The 26,623-nt window shown below is 42.5% G+C and overlaps 1 protein-coding gene and 1 long non-coding RNA gene across 3 annotated transcripts in view; both read left to right on the top strand.

Moving 5' to 3' along the window:
- Positions 1–26,392, top strand: part of GTF2E1 (general transcription factor IIE subunit 1) — a 49,086-nt gene extending 22,694 nt beyond the window's left edge. For both annotated transcript variants that reach the window (XM_086884061.1, XM_023940765.2), the window contains exons 3-5: positions 16,434–16,635; positions 21,330–21,577; positions 24,631–26,392. In XM_086884061.1, the coding sequence (XP_086740187.1) occupies positions 16,434–16,635; positions 21,330–21,577; positions 24,631–25,061 (881 nt within the window). In that variant the 3' untranslated portion in view covers positions 25,062–26,392. The remainder of the gene's footprint in view (positions 1–16,433; positions 16,636–21,329; positions 21,578–24,630) is intronic.
- LOC147654329 (uncharacterized) lies at positions 35–4,610 on the top strand. The gene is made up of 2 exons (XR_015285391.1): positions 35–281; positions 849–4,610. It is a non-coding gene; the product is annotated as an uncharacterized LOC147654329 (long non-coding RNA).
- Positions 26,393–26,623: the final 231 nt, after the last annotated feature.

The following is a 26,623-nucleotide window of genomic DNA, read 5'->3' as shown; positions in this document are numbered from 1 at the left end:
ACACTAGATGAGGTATTAATCTTCCTAATTTCAGGCATTTACAAGAGCAGACATGGACACTTGAGGCAGAAGAAAACTATAAACAGAACATCTTTATCTCTGCTGCCAGTGAAGGGAGCCCTGCAGACCAGCAGCCCCTATGTTCTTGTCTGGTTTTAAGTGTCCTAGGTTCAGTGGAAGTTCTTTCTCCCGGTCATGTGCACCATAGGAATGCCAGTTTCATTCTGTGACTCTGGAGCACCTGGCACCATTAAACTGGCACGAGCTCAAGTCAAGCTCAGGTATGTCTGGTGTATATTAAACTTCTGTGTAGAACAATTCAAGAGAGACGGAGAGCTGTCCTACAAAAATAACAGGGTTTAGTTTTCTTCAAGAAAACTATTCATTAATAAAACTTACTGTTTGTGTAATCAAACTCTATCACTTGGGATAGTTTTTGTGCTGGTCATTATTATTTGGCTGTGCTTTATATTTTGAGTTGCTAAAACCATTAATAGCAAAGATCACAAATATCTTGGCTCAGATTCTGTACAGTGTTTCAAGTATGAAGGTAAAATTCCTCATGTTTACTTTTTTGTCTTGACACCTGAAAGTGCTTTGAAGTGCGAAGGATCAAACATGTCACCGGTTGTGGGTGTTGTAGTGGTCATTTCTTAAATTAATTCAAATTGGATTAAGCTCCCTTCCAGCTTTGAAATTGGCAAGTTCACTCTATCCAGTCTCCCAAAGGTTGACTGTATGCCTCACAGCATACCTTGTAAGGGGTGTACTTGGAGCAGGAGAAAAGAAATGTGAAGATCAAGAATTTGTCATAGGAATCAACATGCAATTTTTTACTCTTCTTTCAGCCTGCACATGTTGGACACTGGGAAAACAAGAGCACCAAGAGATGTTCCGTGCTAAGTCAGACATAAAATAACCTGTTAAAGTAAAATACGCATCTCCTAACCTGTTCGGTTTCACTTGAACGGGTTAGGAGGTGGTCTGCCAGTCCATGTGTAAGGTGTTTGCGAGTGTTTGCTACAGTCCCAGCAAGAATGGCATTCAGGCTCCATGGGGTGTTGGTTAAAATACCAGTTATTTGAACTAACAAGAAGGCGAGGGAGAGTGGATAATCATACAGGCCTCCAGAGGGGTGTGCTTTCTGGTGCCTTTCAGTTACTGTGATCCTGGCTCACTGGCTTCCAGCATAAGCACAGTGGAAAAACATAGTCTAAAACTGGCAATCTCTTGATTAAAATGTAAATGAGAAAGCCTGAAACAAGTGATACAGCATTTGTGAACAAGAATGATGGTGCAGAATCAAATTTTCCAAGGAAAGGTGTTAATTCTTAAATTTATTAATTCTTAACAATTTATTAAATAGCCCTCAGTGGTGGGAGGGAAATTGTGTTTCGGTTTTTCATACTTGGTTGTCAATTCTATGTTTGTGGCTTTAAAAACATTATGTGTGTTTCTGCTTTGAAAAGTAGATACAAAATAGGGAATGAGTATACAGTAGAAGTGTCTGCATTTCAGAATATGCTGAAGGTTATTTTCAGATACAGTGCAGGGCTAGAAGAGATAGCCATATCATCGTCGTTCTCTGAAGCAGGGTAAATTTAATCTCCATGGCTGGCATATTCCAGGCTTATCCTCAGTTTTGTATAATACACTAACCTAAAGGGGTTTTTACCCCGAATTAAAGCTGTGAGTAATCTTTTTATGTATGTGTGAAACGAAAGAACAGTTTGTCACTGTTTTCATTACTGTAATACCCAAAAGTTGCTGTTCTCTACCACCACCTTCTTTAAACTAAACAAGTCTGTCTTTCCAATTTTTCTCTAATGAAACATGTGTTAAGCTGTGTAATTTTGTTCATTTGGAATTTTTACAGTTGGTCCCTATCTTTAAGTGTGGAATCTGAAGCTGCACCTGGTTTATCAGAAGGAGATATTCATAGGGAAGAATAAAGCAGGGTAACATACTGTGGAGAGTAACAGTCATAGTCATGCACAACATAGTTATTAATATACATAGCAGCCAGATTTTCTCTTACTTTCCTTGCAGCACAACAAGTTTGGTTCCTTGCTTTGTCCTCTGTTATAAGCCTGAGGTTCTTGGCAGTGTGCTGCCAGAAAAATTACCCCCTTCTGGTCAGCCACCTTACTTTTATTTATTTTTTTTTTCCTGTATTTTTTTTTCCTTTCTCTCTCTATTTTTTTCCTCCTAATCCAAGTGCTATATTTTCTACCAATCTCTACTGAATTTCTTTATACTTATTCCAAGCATTTCTCTGTTTGGAATGGCAGTCCTGTCTCCTAAAGCATTGATAAGCCTACCTTTTAAATTGTGAGCCAAATTCACAAAATTTAGTTATCTGACACTAGAGAATACTAACTGTGATCAGGGCCTCAGTTTGTTCCCACCTGATACCAAATTATTGATGCCTACTCACTGAGAATATTGAGAATATTTTTCAGTTGTGCATCCTCCGTATTGTCAGTTCACCTGCAGCCTTTCTCCATGGTGAGGATGTTTTTCAGGACAGTCCAGCATCAGATTGCATCACATCTAATATCTGTTCTTCAGCATTTGTAATTATGAGATCTCCAGGAAGACAATGGCAGGATATTCAGTGATGCCAGGCTGGAGAACAAGAGGGTCTAAACTGGTATATGACATTTCCACTTGGAACAAGACTTCCCAGAGATGTTGTGCAGTCTCCGCCCTTGGAAGGTTCCAAGACATCAGTTGATAAAGTCATGAGCAGTTAGATCTGATTGCCCTCATTTGTGTAAGGGGCTGGACTGGAGACATGCTAAGGTCCATCTATGTTTCTATTCTTTCTCAGATCTGATCTTCATACTCTTTGTTTGTCCTTCTGAGATTTTGACAGTTCTTCATATCCCAGAGCCTGCTTTCAACAGTTCCCTGTTTTCTCTGGGAGAATGATCATCAGATCTTGCTGATGGTGTATCAGAGATGTGCAGCTTGTTTTACCAGCTGTACAAAGCTTTATGGTTCCACCTGATTTCCTCCTTTTCTCTGTTACAACATACCAGTTCCCACATACAGTATTGTCTGCGGGCAGTTTGCTGGTGACAGCAACACTTTTGAGCAGTGACACAGCCATAGTGACCCTGTAATCACCACCTTCTGGCCTGTGCTTCTGAACGTGGCAAGCAGGGCCATGCAGTTACAAAATGAACCTCCTCACTGCCCTATGCCTTCATCAAACCTGTGCTTATGTCTTTCTCCCACTCCCTCCAGCTACCATCCCCATGAGATGTAACATCTTGATGCTCCTTCTCAAAAGAAATCATTGAATCTAGTCTGTGCAGCACCAGGGTTGTCATACAGTAACTGGCACAGCAGCACAGCTCACTTGGGGCAGTGTCTGTCTGTGAACGCTGCACAGTTTTATGTTTCAGAGGTGAAGTGATCAAAAAAGCTCTTATGTTGAAATTTTGGGTGTACCTCAGAAAAAGTAGGTATGTATATTCCCATCAGTAACTGGTCCACATCCATCACTTTCCCCTAGTTCTCCTACCACCTTGGCCTGTTCATTTAACCTTATCTGACTTGCCTATGGAACTGAAAAAGTAGCAGGTGTTCTGTCTGTGCTGGAGGAGAACAGGCAGTTGCCAGCCCCTCTGGTGCAGAAGCCCTTTTTCCTTCCTGGGATGCTGCATTTATCCAGCTGTTTGCCATCCACTGTGGTGCTCAGGGGTGTGTGACTGGATGCTCCCCCCTTGGCCCCTGACACCACCTCCCAGCACAGCGCTTCCAGGGGAAGGCTGCCCTTCCTGCCACACTCTCTACACTGGAGGGAGCAGGGGCTGGTTAAAAATAAAATTCGGAGCAGATGGTGAGGCAGATTATTGTTCATCCTAGGGTGATGATGATGATGTGCCAGCTAACTGCTGGTTGTCTATCAGAATTAATCAGGAGCTGCTGTGGCACATGATCAGTGAAGCCACTGCTCCCCCTGGGAAAAGGGAAGGAAGAGCAGAGAAAGAGCTCTGTAAAATAAATTGTTGGAAAAGCATTCATTCTAAAGATACAAAAAGTTTCTGATGGAGAAAAGACTCTAATAAAAAAAACAGGACTATTTTTAGGATTTGCTTTTTGTTGTTTTTTTTTTTAAAGAATGTTAGTACACACTCTTTTGTATATCTGCAGGTGTGCTTTGCTTCTGAAAACTTGGTCACTTTCCTGCATTTGTTTCACTAGAATTGTACATCATCTGAAATAAAAATATTTAAGAGGTTTATTAAGACCCTTACAAGCACTGTCTCTATTGCTAGTATGAAATGTTACCCATGAATGCACCTGTTTTGGATTTGTGATCAGTGTCAGAGGAAAGGACTTGACACTTGCTGTGCTCGAAACACTTCACAAATGCTCAATCTCTGCACTCATAAAACAGACAAGGCGAAAGCTGACTCAACCCACTGAGCTGAATATCAGTTCTGATGCTATAGCAATCAGGGTATAGGGTAAAGGGTAGTTTATCCATGTTACCTTCTTTTTCACTAAGGAGGTTAATAAAGTGGTTTAAGAATTAACAGAATTAAAATAAATAAATAAAAGAGGAAGTACATTTCTGGTTATTTTGTAATGAAAAATAACAGTAATTTTGGATCACTTAGTCCACTTAGATAACTTGTCAGTCTGTTTTGTTAGGCTCCTAACATGTTTCAAACCAAATTTCTTATTTTGTGTATTCAGCTTCTGTTGTCCAGGCTATGTCATGGCATCTCCTTTCAGAATCCACCCAAGCTGATGTCCAAAGATATGTTTTGCTGGGGTGTAATTTCTGGAAGATTTATGCTTTGTTTTGGATGGTGATATACTAAGTAATTTTTATCGAAGACTGTCAGGTCTGTATCTTAAATAGCACATTCTCCACAAATATACAGTATAAAAGACAAAAATTTGGATGAAATTTGATATTTTTACACATTTTTAATCCGTTCTTTTATACTTTCTATTGAGAAGGTAATGCAGTTTCAGGTTTTACCATCATCTGTCTATGTGTAACAAGGAGTGTTTAGGCAAGGCTGAATTCAACTGCTTCAGCTTTGATTTTTCAGGTGGTCTAATTTCATGTGTTAGAAATAAGATAGAATGGCATAAAGAGAGGTGGTGCCTCTGTACTCAAAATTTGCAGATGTCAGGGAGGCTTTCTTTTGCTTTGTTTGACATTACTATGAGCTTCTTCAGTCTGTGTCTTTAATAGTTCCATGATCGAGATGGCAGATCACTGGTGGGTTATCTGCAACAGCAGTAATCTGTAGATCAAGGAACCCTTTTAAAATATTCCTGGTACTAATAAGTCATTTTCTCTTGCTTCATGTAGAAAATAACGAGAATTAAAATATTTTTTTTTAGTGAGTTGTTTCTTGTTGTGCATAGGCCAGACTGAACTGGAAAACTAGTCTACACTGGCTTTGTTTCTGATCAGTTCTCCTGTGTGCTGCTGCAGGAAGGTCAAGCTCTTACTATTTGGTGCCTGTAACACCTGAAATGTCCTTTGGTTTGTTTCTCTTTTTTTCCCCCAAGTGAAATAATCTCAGGAATCTGTTTATTTCATTGCCCTTGCCCTTCCAAACTGCAGCTTATGGTATGCATGTTGCTGGAGTTAGAGGATGGTTTAAAGGAAATTATGTGCACGTGGGGTGGTTTGCTCTTTAAATCTTTTTAAGTGCTTGGATGCTGGTAAGGTGAGGTTTTGTACAAACCCTGCAGTGCGGAGGCGCCTGGCTCCATGGGTGAGCATTACTCAGTTTTACCATGAAACCCGTGATGAGAGACTGCAGTACAGAAGGCAAAAATTGCCCTTAGCTGTAGAGATACTTCTCCTCTAAGAAGAACAGTAATTGAAAACAGCACCTTCTTTCCAAGCAGGTAGTCGAAGTGAGAGTGCTGGGAATTTGGTCTTTGAAGTGTTGTTAGCAGAAATCCTGTTTATTAACACAAGCCTGTGGCACCTGTGGCTGTTTTAGTCCCTCTCACCTATGTAGGCCCATGTGGTTTCCATTGCACAATTCAAAAGAGAAGGATAGAGAAGGTTAAAAATGAACCTCCTCTATTATTTCTTTCCCTGAGGCAGTGTGGGAGAGAGGTACCCAGACCTCAGTCCAGGCTTCACAAGACATCCTGTCCAGTATAATGGGCCAGCATTTGAGTAGCCTCAGCAATTTCTCCTGCATGTTTCACCTGGTGCTTGTCACTCCTTTCTAATTTCTTTTTTCAATGTGGTGCTAATCTGTGTTAGTTTCCCTTTATGCTCCAGGTTCCCTCCTGGCATCTGTGCAATTCTTTCACTTAGAAACTGCCAGCTTATTTCTGTCCATGGCAATTCTGGCACCATCCTGCAGTTTGGAGCTCATCTCAGGCCCAAGGAGTCTCTCTTTCCATTTATTCTCCCTTACATTTAATGAGAAAATGGGGTCCTACCTGGCAGCCTCTGGGAAGCACTGCCTGAGCTGTTAGGGCTGCTCCCATTACTCTAATGGCTCTGCATGGATTGCAGAGCCTCTGCATGGCATTGCAGAGGGAGGAAGGGTGGTTAAGCACTAAGTGCTGTCTTTGGAGGAAGCTTTTCCATCACACTTCCTTGGACTTCACTCTCTTTGGCCAGCTCTGGCCTGAGGCGCTGTGTGCAGGGTGTCCTGCAGGTGGTAGTTGGCTCAGCTGTAATCCTTCCCCAGCCAGGAGAGGTGGCCCTTCATGGAACAGTACTGGGATTGGTTTCATGTGGCATGTAGTTTTCACAAGAACAGGGGAAAGGTATTTCCTTTGAGAGTAAAGAAGAAAGAACTTCTGCACAAAGGAGTTTCTAAAAGGCATACTATTAAGGAGAAAAGAGAACAGTGGGTGGCATGACTATCCAGAAGAAAGTCTGAAAGAACATAAAAGAATTCATGGATATTTCTGTTTCCTTGATGGCAGGTAAGAAGTGATGCTTCATTTGCTAAAATGTGAGAAATACAGAATGGATCAATAGATAGATAAAAATACTGTGTAAAGCAGCAGTTAAAAGGTGGCACTTCCAGGCAAAGAGTATGTGCAGAAGTTTCTAAAGGGAATCCGTTACCTTATGGATGGCTAAGAATCCAAGTTAGTTGAGTAGAAAGTGCTGCCTTGCATCATCCTTCACATTACCAGCAGAAAGTCATCTGAAAAGCAGCATTCATTCTTATCACATACTGATGTGTATTTTTGCAGTGCTGGGGCACCTTCAAAAGCTGCAAGATAGGAGCATGAGCTCTTCCACCAGTAAATAGTTGGTGAATATTGCCCATAAATCAGACCTTGAAAGAGGGTAGTGCGATGTATGTTCTGATAACAGTCTGTCTTTATTCTTATGTAACCAACATTGGAAAAACCTGCTTTGTTTGTTGTGAAGGGCCTCCAAAACCTCTTGGAAAACAAAAAGTGAAAACTGGACTTAAGGGCAGCTTGTCCTGTTGGTGTTGGCCCATTCCATTATGTGATGCTGTTGAAAAATAAGACTGGAAACAGCATGCTGGCTTGGAGCTCCTGCTTTAATTCCTCTCTCTTGCTATTTCCAGCTGCTGTCGTCCCAAGCACTGGTATGGAAGCGCATGCTTCTGATATTGGCCCCGTTAGCCTTTCAAATACTGCCTTGGGACCATGGTTTAAGGATTTTGTTCTTGCTCTTTGTTCTTAAATAGATTTCTGGTGTGTACACGAGCAGATTTGCATGAAATGCAAAGTCTCGGCGTCCTCTGTGTGTTCCCTTGGGTGCCCTTCTTTTTAACTGGAGTTTATTATAATAAGGAGAAAACAACATTTTACTTTTTTTTTTTATTAATCTGTATTGTTCTTTGTTGGTGGCCCTGGGTGCTGATGCAGGAGATTTTTCTTGCTACATATGAACTCTGATTCTGAATTCTCTGAGGAGAATTTGAAAGTAAAGGATTTAAGTTGTTTCCATTTCTGAGCAGTGGAATTTGAAGCCCTTTTGGACTATAAGTAGCGTAGTAGGTAGCCACAGTTCTTAATCTCTCTCCTTGGGCAATGTGTTGTATGATACTAAAGGGATTTGGTAGTGGCAGTGAACATGGAAGAAAGATCTTTTCTCAGAAAATCAGAAGTGCTGGTGTAGTTTAACAAGTGGATCTCAGGCATGGGGAAACTATTTAACATTTGCCATTACCAGGGCGAGCTAGAAGAAGCCTCTGAAACCTTCTGTTTCCCCATCCCCAAACACTCGAGATTTTCAAGGAAGAAAAACACTGGCCTTATGTATTTGAAGGTGTTGCCAAGGGTGTCTTATCTTGGCAATTCCTCCTTCTATTGTTAACAGCAGGGTTCATTTTGTGCTGAGAGGGTCTGGAATGAGTGCTGGACACTATTCTTAGCCATCTGTGATAACATTCTAGCACCACCATTTTTCCAAATTATGCCTAGGATAATGTAACAGAGGGACCTTCTGTTTCCAGGACTGCCAGTCCCTCAATTTTTATACATTTACACACTGCTCTCAGGAAGAATAAATAATACATGAACATATGCATTGGCTAAGTGAAATTTCCTTCTGATTATAGTGATACACTGTTTAATGGCAATTATAAAATGTTTCTTTCAACTTTTGCTATTCCTGCTGTGGGTTGAAGAGTATGTCTTTGTCGCTTTTGTTGTTGTTTTAAGTTACCATCTTGTTTTTATTTTTTAAACAAATTGATCATTTTTCATATGCTAGTGAGTTGCAGTTTTGGAACCTTCTGAACACGTTTCTGGCAGAATTACCTCATCTGAATCAGAAATAGTGCTACTGCATGAGTGCCCTTAAATGAGGTGGCTGCTACATCTATATTACAAGAATAGAAACTTTGAAAGGAAACTGATTGACATTTATCCCAAATGAAATGTTTACTCTCTGTTTAATACCTGGTGGGCAATTCAATACTCTGAATCTATATTAAACATGTTTAATATTAAAATGTTTAAGAAGCATTATTAAGGCTCAAAATAGGTGCTCAAAAGTCAGAGCTGTATCTTGGTATGCATGTTATTATGAAATGATATTGAATTGCATGGTGAAACACTGGGTTTTCTACTTACTAAATTCATAGAATAAGCCCTTTTCAATCACCCATTTTCAAAGGCTGATTTGGAGGGTAGGAGTATATATGACTCCTTCCCAAACCTGTAGGCTAGGGAGTTGAACACCTAGGTTCTCCCTGGGGAGAGGAACCTGGATTTTAGTCTCCTGTCTCCACTATACAGTCCTATGTATAGTCTCCACTATACAGTCCTATGTCATATTGAACAGGTCAGTGAAGATAAGCTGTTGGACGGTGCACAGTCATTGCTCATTCTCTGATTCACAGAAACCTATCTTAAAACCTTATGATCTGATTCTAAGAAGGATCGATCTCATAGCTGTTGACTCAGTAGGATTTATGCTAGAATATGCACAGACCTGAGAAAAACTGCATCAAGATTTGGAGCACGTAAAATCAAAAGGATGGGGTTTTTTTATGTCATCGTGGAGACTTGATCCTATTTGTAAACAGTAGATTACACAACTTTCTTAATAATTCAGATATTGTGGAAAAATTAATGAAGAGTTTAAAATCTTTCTTCAGATAATAGTATTAGTTACATTATTTGTTCCTGGCCCCATTTTTAGCTGAAGTGCTGTGCTTGACATTTTCTAATGCACACTCCACATGCTTCCTCACTCATCTGAGGCAGAATTGTGATAGAGAAGATGTTCTAGCAAATTTCTGTCTAGGATCTGGCAATAAGGTATGTCCAGCAGTATATAGTATTGGTTGTTGCTTTGCCTCCTGCCTATAATGGTACATACCTGGTATTAGGTCTTCAGAAAAGGAACAGGGGGATAGAGAAGATGCTGTAGTTCACATAGAGAACAGCTGCAGCTGTTACTAGGAGAGCTGTCAGTTTTGGGGGCAGGATCTGTATTTAGCAGTCTGCATCTGCTTGGGTCTCACGCAGCAAGAGTGGCGATTTGGGTGCAGTGCTGTTCAAGGGGTGCTGTGTGCTTGGCTCCAAACCAGCCACTGCACTGACCTTCTCTGGGCAGCACTGGCCTATCAGTTCTCTGCTTTCATGTATCACCCGCAAGTTCTGGATTTGCCCTGTCACCGTCTCTGACCAAGGCTACTCATGTCAGTTGCAATATACCATATCTTCTTTATAATTAGAAATTATAAATTAAATTAAATATATAATATAAATTAAATTGTGTGAATGTAAAATGTGATGCATTTTGGATTTCAATGGCAACACTGGATGTTTTATTATAGAAGTGGGTCAGTGAATCTTCCCAAAATGGTGACACATGGTCCAGTGTTTATTTTCATGCCATGAGTTCTGACAGCAGGGTCTGTTCTGGGCTGTCCCAAACAGGACTAATATAAGAAGTTAAACTTTCTGTGTCACGTTTCAAGGGAGAGTACTGAAATCAGCCCTGGGCTGTGGAATGGCCCCAGGAGCTTAAGATCCAGTGGACCATGAAACCTGTCTCAGAAAGATGAGATGTGGCATTACGTTTTATGTAACACACTGTGCTCTGTAACTGGCTCTTTTATTGCATGTGTAGAATCACTGAATTACTTGCAAGAGAGAATGGTGTATTGCTGTGGTGTTCAGGAGACAGCTTTTATTGGTGGAATTCTCTTGTTTTTTCCTAAAGCAGCTGCATTTTTGGAACTCACATGTTAATAGAAATCTGCTATGGACTGTCGGTTTCCAGTACAGTTAGAAAAGAGGATGGGGCCAGAGAAGGCTACCTTTGAATGAAATTAACAGCAAACTCATCTTTCTGTGTGGCAGGAGTGCATTCCCCACTCAGACACACTTGACTGCTTTCTTGTTGAGAAGGTGAGAATATTTTGATGAGGCCTGAGAAGTCTGTTTAAGTTTGGGAATCACTAAAGGACAACCTTGCCACAGTCTAATCTGCATTATGATAAATCCAGTTAACAATCAGCTGTTTTAACAATCAGGTCTCTTACCAGATCAGTCCATTAAGGTCATTAAAACTCTCCTTGCTTTAATTTAACTCCTCAGCTTGCCACTTCTAGTAGGCTGAATACCCTTATAGCCTAATGCAGAGTGTGTTATAGTCACTGATGATCCGGGTCTGTTGTAGCCGCTTGGCTTAGTATTTGTGCCTTTAATGATTCAGCAAAGATATGTCTTTAGGTGCTGCTCTAAACAGTCCTCTAAATCTTAAAAATCAATGATAAATGAAAGGAACTTAATTATAATTTGTACTGACAGCACTACTTATTACTTTGGTTGCTAAGTATTTTCATTACATGAGATTGGCTCATTGGTGGAGGGCAGGCATAGGAATTGTTCTGTGATAATTCACACATTTGTTCTATTCAAAACTTTGTCCAGTGCTTACTGTATGCTGAGTTATTCCCATTCTATGCATCTGACTGTGTTTGAATTACTTGGGAAAATTTAATTAAAAACAGTTTGGCTGTATTGAAGAATGGGCTGATGAGAAAATTGAAGGGGAGACCAGAGAAATGTATATTCTTTTGCCTGTGTAATATTATTCTGAATGACAGGTTGTGCTGTGAAAAGATCTTCCGTCTCTCTGGCTTGAAACAGGAAATTAGTTTGATGACCGGGGCTCAAATCAAGAGGCAGAATTAGTTGATCTAATAGTGTGGGGCAGAGAGGCAGAGGAATAAGGAGAAGCTGAAACTGAAAAAAAAGAAGTCCAGGAAAAGAAGAATGGACAGAGAAGTCTGAGAAGTGAGTGAAGCCCAGGCTGAAAAGCAGGACAGATAGACCAAGATTTGCTAGCAAGGAGAATAGGCCCATCAGAGAAGGAAAAGCCCAGTACTGAGATGGGAAGCTGATGGGAAGAGCTGGATAGGAAACTTTAGGCATGAGACTACCAGGTAGAATAGCAGATTCCCACAGAGCACCTCTCTTTCAAGAAGCTAGAGCAGTGCCCAGGGTGTTTCCTTCTCATCCTCCCTTTGTTACAGGAAGCAGGCTGGCACAGCATCCTGCTCCCCTGCAGCACTAGCAGGTTGTCATCTTGCCTTTGGTGAGTCAAGTGGCAGAGGCCTGTGCGGAACTGAGGGCTCCAGGTCTGCAGAGGAACCATATGGCTGCTGGCACAGCATCCCATGGTGGGAGGCATTTGTCTGCCTTCCTGGTGGTAGGAACCTAGAGAACTCCCATCCTTTCCTTGAGGGTCTTTATACTCTCATTTTAACATCAGGCCAAGCACTCGGGGTTAAGGAGTGCTGAACTAAAGCTGCCTGTGCATCCTGTAACTTTTTCTCTGTTTCTCTGCTAAAACGTGCTTTGCTCAATGAGAGAGAGGAATTATGCTTTATAGAATGCACTTTTTGTCTGGCTTGCTGCAGAAAAAGGAAAAATGCAGTGTAAGAGTCAGGGAATTACTTGAAGAAAGTGGCTGTAGAAGCCACAGGAACATGATCTGATCCTCCAGGCCAACTGAGTTTGTGTGACGTTGAGTCATTTTAAGCTTCTCAGAGGCTGTGATTAGCCATTGTACCTAACTCATTGGAGATGCCCAATCCTAGTGCCTGAGAGTGGTAAGAATACTGCACGCTCTGTTCTGAAAAAGATGTTTCAGAAAAGCATCTGAAATCTGCTCAAATCAGCAGATACTTCTGAAATTGTGCCATCTGTGCCTCAGCTCACTCACCATGTAATGGTAATAATGCTACTTCTAAAAGAAGGTTGTGGGAGATTTTGAAAATAAATTAGCTTAATGTTTTGTGATGCAGTCAAGAATAAAGAATTGGATGAGGGTGAAGGCTGGAGGAATATAAAGGAGCTGAAAGATTATACTATGAAGTACAGTGTCATGCACCTACCATCTAATGCAAATGTCTGCTGTAAACATGGAGTTCATCACCTGAAAAGTAGGGAGAAGGAAAGATACAAAGGAAAAGAAAGATCTGGGAGCATTGCTGGGTCTTGTGATAATTGAGACAGCACTTCATGGTCTCTTACAATGTGATCTTAAAAGGTTTCAATCAGAGAAGCACTAATGCCTTTGAGGTTTTGGGAGAACTCATCTGGACACGTGTCTATACTTCTATCTTCACAGCAGAAAGATGAAAGCAAACTGAAGAAAGGGCCATTGAGGCTGTTAGTGAGGTCAGAGGAATGGGTGGCCAGTTTTAAAAGGTAAAGAAGAATATATGGCCTTGCAAATGAAGACTGAGGGATTAGTAAGACAGCAGTTTGTAAATATACCTGTAGGATTGACAGCAAGATGGAAACCAGATGAGATGAAGTACAGTTCTTGGCAAAACAGTCACTAGGTTTGAGGTGAATGGGAATAAGCTGAGGTTGAAAATCAAATCATTTCTTAAGAGAGTAGTGAGAGTCTTGGGCAGCATCCCAGAGGACAGAGTGGAAGACCCCTTGTTGGGCTGGAGGTGAGGCTAGAATGCTTTGACAAGAGTGTAAGGAGGGCCTGGGCTCAGACTCTGGAGTCTACAGCCAGTTAAATGTGTTAACTGTAGCAGATGCAGCATGCACGCTTGGACATCCTGCCTTCAGTGAGTGTGGGTGGTTGACCTTTTCCTTCTCTCAAGTGAAATCAAGTCATGAGGAATCATCTCTAAATATTCTGGCCCCATACTTCAGAGCTTGAGCTGCTTTAATCTTAGTAAGCCTTGGGGAGCCAGATTACCAGTGTATCTGCCCCACAGAGTCTGGGAGCATATGAGGAGATCTCTTTCAGATGGCTGGTTTTATCATGCAGCCAGAGAGGTCTGCTGAGGGCCTGAGCATGTGTTCAAAGAAGGGGATGTATGTGCTCTTTGTTAGCATTTCCAAGATGCAGAAAAGCCTCATGTCTGTTTGCTCCAGGATATCTGTTGGTCCTGGTTTATGCAGCATTTTGGAATTGAAAAACTCTGTTGTGTAAGGGCTGAAGGAAAAAATACATCGTTGGAGTGGAAACATTGCCATTCTCAGCCTTTGGATGGCTTCCACTTCATGTTTGTCACATGCAATTCATATCTGAAAGGAACATGTGTCACTGCTGATGTGATGTGCCATGTCATAAAAGCTTTGGTGACATTTTCTGACCCCTTAAAAACTAACGAAAGAGGTTTGCAACTTGTAAATGCCATCTGCCATGGCAAAGCAGCTTCCCAGTTCTCTAATCACATATGCCTCTTGTGAAATGCTGCATCACCTTGAAAAAAATCAGCATATTAATGGAGGAAGCTTGTCGTTTCACTCATTCCCAAATTCTTTACATAATTCATCTATTAACTTTTTTTGCTTATTAAGAACCCTGAGGGGTGGAAGTTGCAGCAGATCCATGATAGCTTTCTGAGTTCTGTTTCATTAGAGCTGTATTTATTTTCTGATTTTTTGGTACACTGAATTGGAACCATTCTCCCTATGATCTTAATCTTTTGCTGATACTCATGGGGTTCACAGATGGAAGTGTGAAAAGTCTGAGCTGTCTCAGGAACACGTAACAGGACTTTTGGGGGGCGTGTAAAAAGAGGGGAGTGTTCTCCATTAACCTGTGTTTGTTCCTGTAGTCCATTATAGGAACTGAGATGTGCTAGTTATTTTAAATTGATTCAACTTATGTCACACTGATAGCCTCAGATGTGGGATAAGGAGACCAAATGTTGGGTTCAGTTTTTGCTGGGCTGACAGCTTATATAATGAACAGTTTTGAATCAGTAGGGACAGTTTTTTACAGCCTGGAAAAAAATAAGCAGAGTGTTTCATGCTTGGACAGAAGAAAAGAACACTCTATCCATTTACCTTTTACTTTGCATAGTGCTGTTGTTGGCTTTTGTATGCCAGTAAGACAAACTTTCTAAAGAGAGGACTTATTGCAGGAAATGTGTCCATATTAGAGGCCACACACACAACATGCCTTAATTTCTGAGTAACAATGAGCAAAAGCTACTTCAGATGGTGCCGGGGTACAAAACTGCATCTCTGCAGACTGGTGAGAGGCAACAGATCTCCCTTCTGTCATCAACAGTGCTTTTTGTTTTTGCTGAGACGAGTGCGAGCATTGTCTAGCCCTCACAACCAGCAGTGAAGAGTTAGGTCTGTTTTTATCCCTGTGTTACAGGCAGGGAAGGAGGTGTGCTGAAAAATGAAGTGACAACACTAGCAATCTGTGTAAGCAGCAAACCAAGATACCAGAAGCCCCAGCTTGCCAGCCTGTCTCATTACATCATGGCCAAGTGCCCTGGGCAAACCCCGTTCTTTTGACTCTTTGTACATAGCACTGGTGACATAGCAGATTTCAATACTGATTCTAATTCTGATTTTTATACATAAGATTGTCATTTCCGTGGCAGGACCTATCCTCAGGCTCCTTATTGGTAAAAAGATCTTGTCATTTCTTCATTGGGGTATTGAGAGGTGAGGCTAGATGTGCACGGGTGTCACAGAATGGATAAATAAAAAATATCACCCAGGGACAAGAGAAATCAAGAAGGCTGTGAGCATCACTCTGGATGTTATGTTCTGAGGTGGCAGGGGTATGTTCTCAGCCCAGCACTTGCAAGATGAAGTCATTGCAGTGTGCTGCTCCCTCCTAGCAGACCAGATGGAAAGGTCCCACTGAGCACATACCGCCCCAAGGGTCCTGCTCACAGATGGAGTGATGAAACCCAAAAGCTGCTGTGCATGAGTTCAGTGGGTTTTTCGTAGCTGCTTTGCCATGTAGCCATTTCAGTCTGACCTGTTTTTATAGATCCTGACGAGGTCTGCAAAACAAACTTATTTTTAACTGCTATTCACATGATTCTTATCTTACCATTCGTAATTTTAAGAAGCTAATATGGGAGTTGGGTGGGATAGGTTTTTGCATTGGCTGCTCTGCAGTAATGACTTTTCTTCCTGGTTTGGCCCTGAAGCAGAAGGAGAAACCATCTCTTCTTTGCAGTAGCTGCAAAGTGACAATAGTTAGATTAGCAGTTCCTTCAGGCTGGCTGGTGCAGTGTAAAACTACACCGTTGCATTGTGAAATCAGCCTATTGCTGTGGCCGCAGAGATGCCAGGGAAGGCACCTGAAACAGAGGATATTTGAACTCCTTAGAGGATACTGTGTACTTTTTTATCACAACCCAGTCATAGCTGACATTTAAAATGTGCTGCAAGGAGGGAGGGAGATTAGTAGGAGATGTCTCAGTAGAGGTATTGCAGCCCATCTGGGCTTTTCGGAGCGAGAAACTGTACCCAGCTGGGTATCACTGGATGGTACAAAACGCTTCCTTTGCTGTCTGCTTGAATAATAACCAGGTACACCGTGTGTGGGAAGGGATTTTCAGGGCAGAAAAACTCCTTAGCATCCAGCTAAGGGACCAGCAAGGCACTGCTGTTGGGAAGGCTGCATGAGGAGCCAGGCCTGCTGCTTTCCTTCCAATGCTGAGCAGCTTCTCTCGTTTTAGGAACTTTCCGCTGCACGTTCTGTGAGACCGAAGTGGAAGAAGATGAGTCGGCAATGCCCAAAAAGGACGCAAGGACACTCGTTGCAAGATTTAACGAGCAGATTGAGCCCATCTACGCGCTGCTTCGTGAGACGGAAGACGTTAACTTAGCCTATGAAATCCTGGAGCCAGAACCCACCGAGATTCCTGCCCTGAAGCAGAGGTGGGAGTGCGCCTGGTCTTTCCTCACTGTACTACTGCCTTGTAGAGTGTTCCTCTGCGCTGTGGGCCTTTCCCAAACCTTGTGCAGGATGAACTTGTACAGCACCAGCGATGCACACCACTGACAGATTGCCCCAGAGATGTGTGGCTTACAGGGAGATAGAGGGCTGTAACTATTTCTTACTAAACAAGGCAAATGACTGTTCTTCTGGTCAGCCCTCTGCATGTATTTTTCTATGAGGTGGGGTGCTTGAATTGCCTGCTGCTTGCCATGCGGCAGTTGGTATGCACACCAAGCTCTTGGCCCAATATTTAAAAAATGCAAACTGCAGCTGCTTGACAAAGCTCTGAAGGTGCCACCTATGCTGTCTTCTATCTCTAAAATACTTACCTTTCATCTGTTCCTTTTGCTTCTACCCACCTTTTGAAATGAAGCTGTTTGCAATCCACACCTTGTATTTCAAATCCTCATATTACAACATTCTAGTTTGAAGACGTTACTTGTAATAAGCAGGTTTTTTCCTTCTGATTTTGTCCAACTTGATACACACCTTTTCAGGAGAAGACCATGTTGGAATCAAAAACTCCTTAAAATGTTCTTACCCATGGGAAATGACACTTTCTTTCAGAACATTCCTAGCTTTACAAAAACAGATGATGTTTAAATAATGCAAAAAGATGTGGGGAGCTGTCAGTTTTGTCAGCTGTGGTGAAATGTGATGCACTTCTCTGTATTTAAAAAAAAATTAATTATGCACATGGGGGAAAAGAGCTGTACCATGAGGGGAAGCATTCCCACAGTGCCTTGGAGTGCTTGGCTTTAGTTAATAGGAGAGCAAGCAGGATCCTCTTTTTTTTTTTTTTTCTCTCAGGCTAACCTTGAGAAAGAATGTTCCTCATATATTCATGCTAGACAGCTTCTAATTAATATAATAAAAATTCTTTGCCTATTCATAGTCTTTTTCTAGCCAAGAAGGTAGCTATTTTTCCTCATCATTCTGATAGAAAAACAGAAGCAATATAAAGAGCAGAAAAGATTTTTCCAAGGTCACTCAACGTGTCTTTGGTGATATGGGGGATTCTTTGAAGCCTTTATACCCAAGCTGAATCACTAGACTTTGCTTTAAAATCCCTTTTCAGTAGTTTAAGTAGTAGAACTGGGATAACCCTACCAAAAAGAGAGTAATTTTTCAGTCTTCCCTTTTTGTGTACAGGAAATTACCACAGCAGAGGCCTGGTGCAGTCCCATGATTAAATAGCAGCGCCCACTTACTCAACTCTTAAATACTTAAAAAACATTGTAAATGATTAATTACTCTGTGCAAGGAATGACACAATAAATAGGCAGCTTTTTAAATTCTTACTTGAACACAACTTGCTTCAGCACATACAGTAATTTAATTATTTATTAACTCTTATTAATTCAAAGCAGTTAATTCCATGATAGCACTGCTGTGAGGTTTTTTTTTTAAGTGCCAAACCCTGGGTTATTTATTCTCTCTATTTTTATGGAGTCTTGATTGTCTGAAATCATTGACAAAACTGCTATTTGGTGATTCTGAAACAAACCAAAAAGGTCACAAAATGCCTGCATCTTCTCTTTGCAGTAACTTGGGCAACTTCAGGTGTTTTCAGGAGAGTTACAGCTCTAAGTGGCCCCACTGGCATTGCATAACTGCGATTCACCTGCCCTGGGAAACTGGGTAGATCTTTGTTTATGTTTTCCTAAGAGGCTGTTAATTTTCTTAATTGTGGGAGAGCATGAATTAGCCCCACGGGTTTCAAAATAAGCCTGCTTTTTCAGGTTCTTCTCTGTGGTTTTTGAAAAATTACGGATTTTAATAACTCTTCTATTTCCTTGCATCAAAATAGCATGATTTCAATTTAAAAGAAATCTTCACAAAATTAATTTTCTGTGGTCATGCTGTCAAGAACCATGGGTTGTCTTTTGTGAAGTTGAAGCTCTTAAGAGCAGCACAATGAAAATGTGTTTTGTTTTATCTTAAATGTGGCAAAAAGAGAGAGTTATCCCCATTATCCAAGATCTTTCTTAATAGTCTGGGCAGGATTGAGATGAAAATTTCAAGTTGTTTGCCCACTGCACAGTGTGATTTCTGTGGGCCATACCTCAGCTGTGTCAAGGACTATTTATGTTGCTTTTAAAGACAGCTAAACCATTCATTAAGGGATTTCCATCAGGGTGAATAAAATAGACTAAATGTAGCCACATCTGGGCCACTGATCTGCCACAGTTCCTGCCTGCAGGGCCGCCATGTGAAGTTTGGAGCAAGGTGAGGAAAAAGTAGTTTGTGGATCTAAGAGAGAAAGAGATTTAAGAGATGCCTTCATCTGCTCTGTGCTGCCTGTAAGGCAGCTCCCACACCTGGTCTTTTGTTGGTGCCTGGTCCATGGTGTCTGATCCTGTACTTTGCTGAACACTAAGTTCTCTTCTTGCAGAAAGAAGTGTTCCTCTGCTCTGGCAGTCTTGGGTGGTGTTCACACCTACCAACAGTGTCACTGAAGATGAAAAGACATGAATTTGAGGCACATTTGCAAAGCTTACTGGGGTCCAAAATTAGACAGAAATTGTCTAGATGGCTCCAGCTCAGTGTGGGACATTGCAGTAGATCACGTGAAATAATTAGTGTACTGTAGGTGTCTCTTAGAAGTGTTACTTTCGTTTTTGAAATGTTCCTGAAGTCATGGAATAAGTGTTTTGATGCTAAATGGTTCTGTGCAGGAAAAAAGTCAGTTTCAGGCACACTTAGAGGGGCTTCTGTGCAAAAATATTATTAGGTAGCTCCTGGCACTACTGAGGGTTTAGTGTCACGCTGTAGTCATGGGGAGGGAGAGCTTGGGGGAGAGCTGCATTGTGCATCCTGTGAGGAAAGTGGATTACATAAAATCGTCAGGGAAACGCTAGTTAGAGATTTCTATTGTGTGGGTAGCAGAGTGGTGCTTTTCACAGAACACACGCCTGTCTTGGAGAGCTGAAAGGTACCAACACTTGAAATAACACGCTGGGAAGAAGGTCTCTGTGTGGTTCCTTAGGTTACATAAGCAATACATGTGCATGAGCCTTCTGCCCCAAAATTCAAGGCTATTGCGAAGCTCCCCTAGCAGAGCTGGCTGCAGGATTGCTAAGGACACAAGACATGCTAACACGGATGTTGGGAAGTATTTTGTTAACAGATCCCATCCAGTCCCCTCCTGAGAGGCTGTGAGTAGTACTCAATCAACACTGGCTGAATACACCAATATTTTTTATCTGGGGAAAAGCAGTGTTTTACCTACCTGTATAATTTCCCCTCAGTGTTTACCCCTAAAAATCCAGCAGAATTAGCTCATCAAACAGTGGTAATGTCCTTGCTGAACTAAAAAAACCCACATATTAGTTGGGTCTTCTCCAAGTGCAACTTTATTTTAAGCTTCTCAGTTGGAGAAAAGGTCATTGGGTAGACAGCAGCAACTGAACCAAGCTCGCTGATGATAACTGTCAGCTCAGCTGGCCTTGTGGGGTATCCCTGATGGATTTACTCTGGACAAGAGGACAAGTCAAGGCAGGGCTGTTCTTCATGGAAAGCTGTAGTTACCCCCAGCAATCACATGACTGAAAATGTATGGCTGAGGACAGGTGCGGTCTGCAGCAGATTTGTTTCTCTGAAAAGATGAAATTTCATTCTGGAGTAAAAGAACAGCCACGTTTGGCTTTCCCCGCTCTATGCATAAATAGTAGCACAGGCCAGGGTGTATTTTAGGCTCATTGCCATCATCCGTGTGCAGACAATATTTTACCTGATAGCCTCTTTTGGACAGATCCAAGCAGGAGTGTTTTTCTCCATCAGTCTCCTCAACTAGAAGGGGCCCTGCAGGGAAATGTGCTGGGAGCAAAGGAGGGCTAGGCTTTGACTGCCGTACCCATAACATGGGTCAGCGCCTTTATTTCTCCAGCTTTTCTACAGTGAAAACAGTTCTTCTGTCTCCTCCTGCACTCCATCAGCACACAAAGCCTTTTGTCCAGCCCTGGTCCTGTGGTTTGAAGGTGCTCTCTCTTCTTTCTTCTCTGCCTGGACTCCCCAGTCCTCACAAGGCTGTGTCTTTGGATAGCACAGATCTCCTGTGTAACACTGGAGAGGTGACTTCTCATGTGCATGGTCACTCACAGTTCAAGCAAAGGTGTGAATTGTGTTTTTCATGGTGAGTTAACTCCTTCAGGAATCCTGTGATTAATAACAGTTCACAGCTCTGAGCATGCTGAGTCCCTGAGCCTACTATCTATCTTGGTTAAACTTCAGTGCTTTCTTTAATGCAGCATTTGATTGCTGTGTGAAGGCCAAAAAGAGGCTTTTCCAAATACCAGACTACCGTTTGACTGTGTTTTGCTGCTGTGGCTTTTGTTTCAGGAAATTCTGGGATTTTATGCTTGTTTTAACGTAAGTGCATTTTCATCTCTAGTGCTGCCTCTTCACTGTCTGTGGTGGATGTTGCCATGGCCCTATGTGGTGTTTCCCACTAGAGATCCACAAGTTTCCCTAACCAGCAGGCTGGCACAAATTCCTGGCAGCACACATTAGAACTGAGAATGAAAGTTCTCAGTGCAGATCATGGGAGATAACTAATCATAATTGAAGCATTTTTGTCTAAGGAGGGGTTTGTTCTGAGAGCTCTGTTTTTCTCTCTTTAACTTTCATATAGCAAGGAGCGTGCAGCTGGTGCTGGTTCAGGGGCAGCAGCTGGCCTTGCAGGTGGACACCATCGGGAAGCATGGACTACAAAAGGACCATCATATGAGGACTTGTATACCCAGAATGTCGTCATCAGCATGGAGGACCAGGAGGATCTGAACCGGTCTGTAGGCGAAGGAAAGCCAGCCAGAGAGAGACCCATTTGGCTGCGTGAGAGCACGGTGCAGGGGGCTTATGACCCTGATGAAATCAAAGATGGTAAGAAATTCACAGAGCAGAAGTACTGCTCTGCTTACACAAGGCCTTTACAGTGCCGTCAAAAACATGTTCTGCTGTGTGTGTGTGCAGCTGCTGCTCCCAGCACTGGAGTGTCTGCTCCCCTCTGCTGTGCAAAGCACCTGTGTAGGCAGATGTAAAAATTCCTTAGATCAAGGATTGAAATCTAGGTCAGTAAAGCTGAGCTGTCCGTGAAATTTTGTGGGGGCTTCTAAAATGTTAATTAACTATTATGGCTTCCACCTTGAGAGCTTATTGCTTCTAGATGAAGGTCTTTCAGTTTCATCTAGAAAGCTGTCTCCCTAATAGGTCACTGCTGAAAAATAACATTTATTAATGTTCAGTGACTCTGAAATCTACTAAATCTACCAGCAGTGTTTATATGCTCCCAGCCATCTTGCCAGTTGTTTCTTAGAACTTGTTATATATGAAGAATACTCAGAAATAGAGCTTCTGGAAGTACAGTAGGAAGGTCTGTCACCATGACAGGTGAGTCTTTATTCTCTTCTGGTGTTTCTCATTATCTCTGCTTTTATTTTCATTCATCTTGGGGTCAGGTTGTCCACAGACCACAGTCGAGATCTTATAACTATTAGTAGAAATATTTTGCTTTGGTATGTGCGCTGTTCAAGCTTCCATGCCAAAATTGGAAATGGAGACCTTTTATGATTTTTACAAGAGTGAGTCAATAGATACAATCTTTAGAGTCATTTTAGGATTATGGACTGAAATTGTTGATGCCCTAGGAAGAAAAGACTGCAAAAGGGAGTTTTGTGTGACTATATGACCCTGGAACTCGTGCCATGTTCAGGAGAGGAGTGGAGTATTTAGGTGTAGTAGAAGTGAAGAAAATAGATGTGATATAGCAGTCAGAAGATAGCTCTAAAGAACTTGTTCACATGTAATGCCTGTCAAGTGTATTATGGATCCCAAAGCATTTTTCAAATAGATTAAGCAAAGTGAGATGATTGAACAACCTGCTTCTGCAGTCTGTAGCAGATGTTGTTGTTGTTACTCACCAGCCGTGGTGAGTTTCTCACCCCATTTTTCTGCTAGACATTCATTTCACCTGTAGTTTTAAATCAGCTCCCTCAAACAACTTTTGATGTACGCAGCATAAATGTTTCTCAAGAAGTCACTGAGGGTATATGGAGGTGGAGGATCATACAGGATGATGGCATTGCTGCTTAACCTCCTCAGCTACTGGAAATCAGAGGGAGCTTGTGAAAATAGCCTGAAATTGCTGCTGCAACACAAACAGGAAGGACAGAAACTTGGGACTGTTGACGGAAAAGATTCTCTGCTTGGATCTGGCAGAAACAGTTCTTGCAAGCAAGAGACAGCCCCTCTGAGCCACAAAGTCAGCTTTTGTGGAGCTATCTCTGGCTGTTGTCATTTCACAGCTCTCTGTGATGAGCTATGATATTACTTCAGAGATGGTCTCCTTCAGCCTCTTCTGCTCCACAGTCACAAGCAGTGAGCTGAGCACACGACTGCCAACAGGATGCCTTTATTCTTCCTTTCTTTCAGGAATTTGGCAGTGCTCTAATATTACTATTAGATGTAGTAATTAGATGTACTATTGTAGCCATCACCCATTACTACAACTTTATTTACAATGAAAACAGAATTCTGGTGAAATTAGGTATGGTTCTTTTGTCCTTTATTTTACCACAGGAGAGGAGTGACCACAAACAGCCCTGGCTTTTACTGCTAAATGCAGAACTTACTTCCTTCACATTATTTTTGATCTCAAGTTAAAAAATGCAACCAGCGCATTTCTGACTGGGGAGGGGAAAGACTTGGGAGCCTCCTGCCTGGATGTGTTGCTGAAACCATGAGGGTCTGTGTCTTGGAGGAGTGGGCAAGTGGCTCCCTGTATGAAGACAGAATGCCAACACCTCAACTCCAGCAGTTGTTCATAGGCAGCATCTTTTGGTGTAAGACAGAAAGTTTGCCACCGGGAGCCTGTCCTACTTTTTAGGCCTTTTTTTTCTCCAAATTTAATTTTTTGTTCTGGTTTTTTTTTTTTTTTAAACTATTTATGTTTTTTCCATACTGCCTGTAGTTCTTTTGGTGCTAGGTGGACTCACAGCCCTCTCACCAAATACAGGAATAGGAGAGGTTTTCTGTGGGATGCTACTTTTTGAGCAGAATATTACCTTTTGAATCCATGAATTGCAGACATTCTGCCTACCAGAGCCAGATTGAACCCTCCCAGCTGTTGTACAGCCAAGTTTACTCAAAGAGGAGCAGAAGCCAGGTGTGTTAGCTGGGACACTGCAGTCCCCTTAAATAAGAGGTGCAGGTAGGGAGCCACAGGGACTGTCTGGGCTGTGTTTCAGCTTGGAGAGCAGGCACTGGTTAGTGCTGTGCTGCACAACTGGGCTGCAGGCTGTCAGCTGCATCTGCTCCATGCCACCACCATCTTCCTGTAAGGCGCTTTTCCCATTCCTGCCTGGTACAGGTGGCCCTCTGAGCTAACCAGGCATGGCTGCTCTATATGTTGTTTTATAACACATGGTTTCCCACATATTCTTTGTCTACCTGGATCCATTTATTCTCTTTAATCCATTTATTCTCTTTAATCCATTTATTCTCTGTTAATCCTTACAGGCAGGGAGCTCAGCAGCACAGAGGGCCTGGGCTTGTGGTCTGTATTTTAAGGACTACTTTGCTTTCTGCTCCATTGTAATGCCTGAGTTGGATACATCCCTGGGGAAGTATTTTCCAGGTTCTTGCCCATGGTGCACTTGCTGTCTCCAACTGCAATGTGCTCCTGGTCAAGGTTTCCATCTGGGAACCACAGTGATTCTAGACCTCCCAGCTCCTAGGAAATGTTGTTCTTGAACTTGTTCTGCCATTATGAGACCTAACTGTCTCTCTTTCAAGGGAGAGGAGGAGTTGGCATAGAGAAAGGGTGTGACTTGGCCGACTGAGCTCAGTGGTGGTAATTAATAAAGGTTAAGAAAACTTTCAGGCCCATCACACAGATCTGTGTGAGGAAATGCTCATTCCCTCATGTCCCTTTGCAGGGGGCCGGGATCTGGATGCGTTCCAGGAGCGTGAGGAGAGCCGGGCAGCCCTGGATGACAATGAGGAGGTGATGCGTGCCCTGCTCATCCACGAGAAGAAGACACCTTCCGCTTCCACCGTCACCGTCAGCGGTGCCGCTCCTCTCTCTGGCGGCAACGCGAGTGACTCCGAGAGTGAGACAAGCGAGTCGGAGGAGGAGTCCCCTCCCCGCCCTGCTGCCACGACCACCACAACGTATGGGCTGGAGGAGGAGGAGGAGGATGAAGAATTCGAGGTGGTGGCAGAAGACCCTACTGTTACAGTGGCTGGGCGTCCGCATTCTTACAGCCAAGTGAGCCAGCGCCCTGAGCTGGTGGCCCAGATGACACCGGAGGAAAAAGAGGTTTACATAGCCATGGGGCAACGCATGTTTGAGGACATGTTTGATTAACTGGTCCCGGCCATGGCATTTTTTTAAAAGGTGACTTTATAAGGCAGAGACTCTTTAGTAGAACAGAAGACTGGAGCGCATCTTCCCTCCCCTGTGCGCAGGCAGGGTCACTGTGGCTCAGCACTGCTAATCTTGGGCATCCTGCTTGCCAGAGCCGGGGAGCAGCAGAGCTGCATGTGCCAAAACACACGGGGGAGGATAAGTCTCAGAAGTGAGGATGCTTGCAAGGTAAAAAGCTGCTTCAGGGTGCCCTGCACAGGCACTGCTTTAACCTTCACCAAGGCCATAGCAGCTCTTTCTAGTGATGGCTTTAAGATGATTTTTGTTGCAGATCCCAGTGAAGTCCTCATCCCTGCTCTCAGGGGACATAAGGGCTCTATAGTCTGATCAAAGCGCTCTGCAGAGAAGGGTGTATGTAACATACAGCTGCCTGTGCTCAGCAAGGGGAGAGGAGAGGGAAGCAGTTGTCTGCTGATGGCAAGCTCTGACCAGGCTTGTAGCTGACCCTTTCTCTGCCAGCAGCCCCTGGCCACCAGAGTGGCTCTTTCCAAGCAGGCCTGTAGGCAGCAACCTTTCCTTGCTCCTGTTCGCTCCCTACTGGGACTCAGCACCTCAAGGTCAGGTGTAACTTGAAGCAGGCAGAATGAAAGCCTTGGCAAGCACATGCAGTCAATCACTTTTTGTCAGTGTAACAAATGCCCTCCATGGATCTGAGCTGCCAGTGTTCTGACTTGCTGGGAGATACCTTCATTTTCCAATACCACTGGCTGTTGCTTCTGCCTAGCCCTGTCCATGAAGACATGCAGACAGTTCAGAGTGGGCACAGCTGCTGTCAGGGAGTGCCAGAGAAGTAGCATAACTAAGTTTTATTTGCAATCTCACCAGGGCTGTATGATTTTAAGAGGATTACACAATTTTGAATTCCGCTTGGCACACTCTTTTACCACAGAAAGACATTTATCAGTGCCTATAGAGCAATATAATGTTTTTTAATGTTTTTCTCTTTCAATTGAAAATGTTGCTTTTTAAAAACTGTTGTGTTTTCCTACACAATACTACAATAAAACAAAATTATTAAACAGTTCTGTGTTCCAGAGAGTAGGGGCAGCATTATGTCCTGTTCCACTTATATGGGTGGTACAAATTTGCTGTTCACTGAGACTGTAAATCTGTTTTATACTAACTATGCCTTCTATGTTCTGCTAACCTTGTAATGCCTCCTTTGTGGTTTGATTTTCAGCTTCTCAATACTCTGAATCCCCTCTTTTTTAAATAGTGTTTTAAATTTTCTTTTAAGTCATTTTAAAGAGGAATAAATAAACAGAAACTTCTCCCCTTTGTCATCTTTCAGTTTATGTTGTGCCTAGTTGCGGATGTTGTTTGCTTATAATTTTGATTTATTGGATTCAAGAAGAAAAAAACAATTTGAGCTCTCCTTTGAGAGGACCATTTGAAATCCCACTGCACATTGTTTCTCCTTAGCAGAGCTTTCTTGAATGCCTCCTGAAATCTCTGCACTTCCAGGACGGGTGTTTCATTACATCAGTGCTGTGTAAAAAACA

Source organism: Cyanistes caeruleus, chromosome 3 (assembly GCF_971803275.1).
Source record: "Cyanistes caeruleus chromosome 3, bCyaCae1.hap1.1, whole genome shotgun sequence".
Classification (NCBI taxonomy): domain Eukaryota; kingdom Metazoa; phylum Chordata; class Aves; order Passeriformes; family Paridae; genus Cyanistes; species Cyanistes caeruleus.
This window is presented reverse-complemented; position numbering and strand designations above follow the sequence as displayed.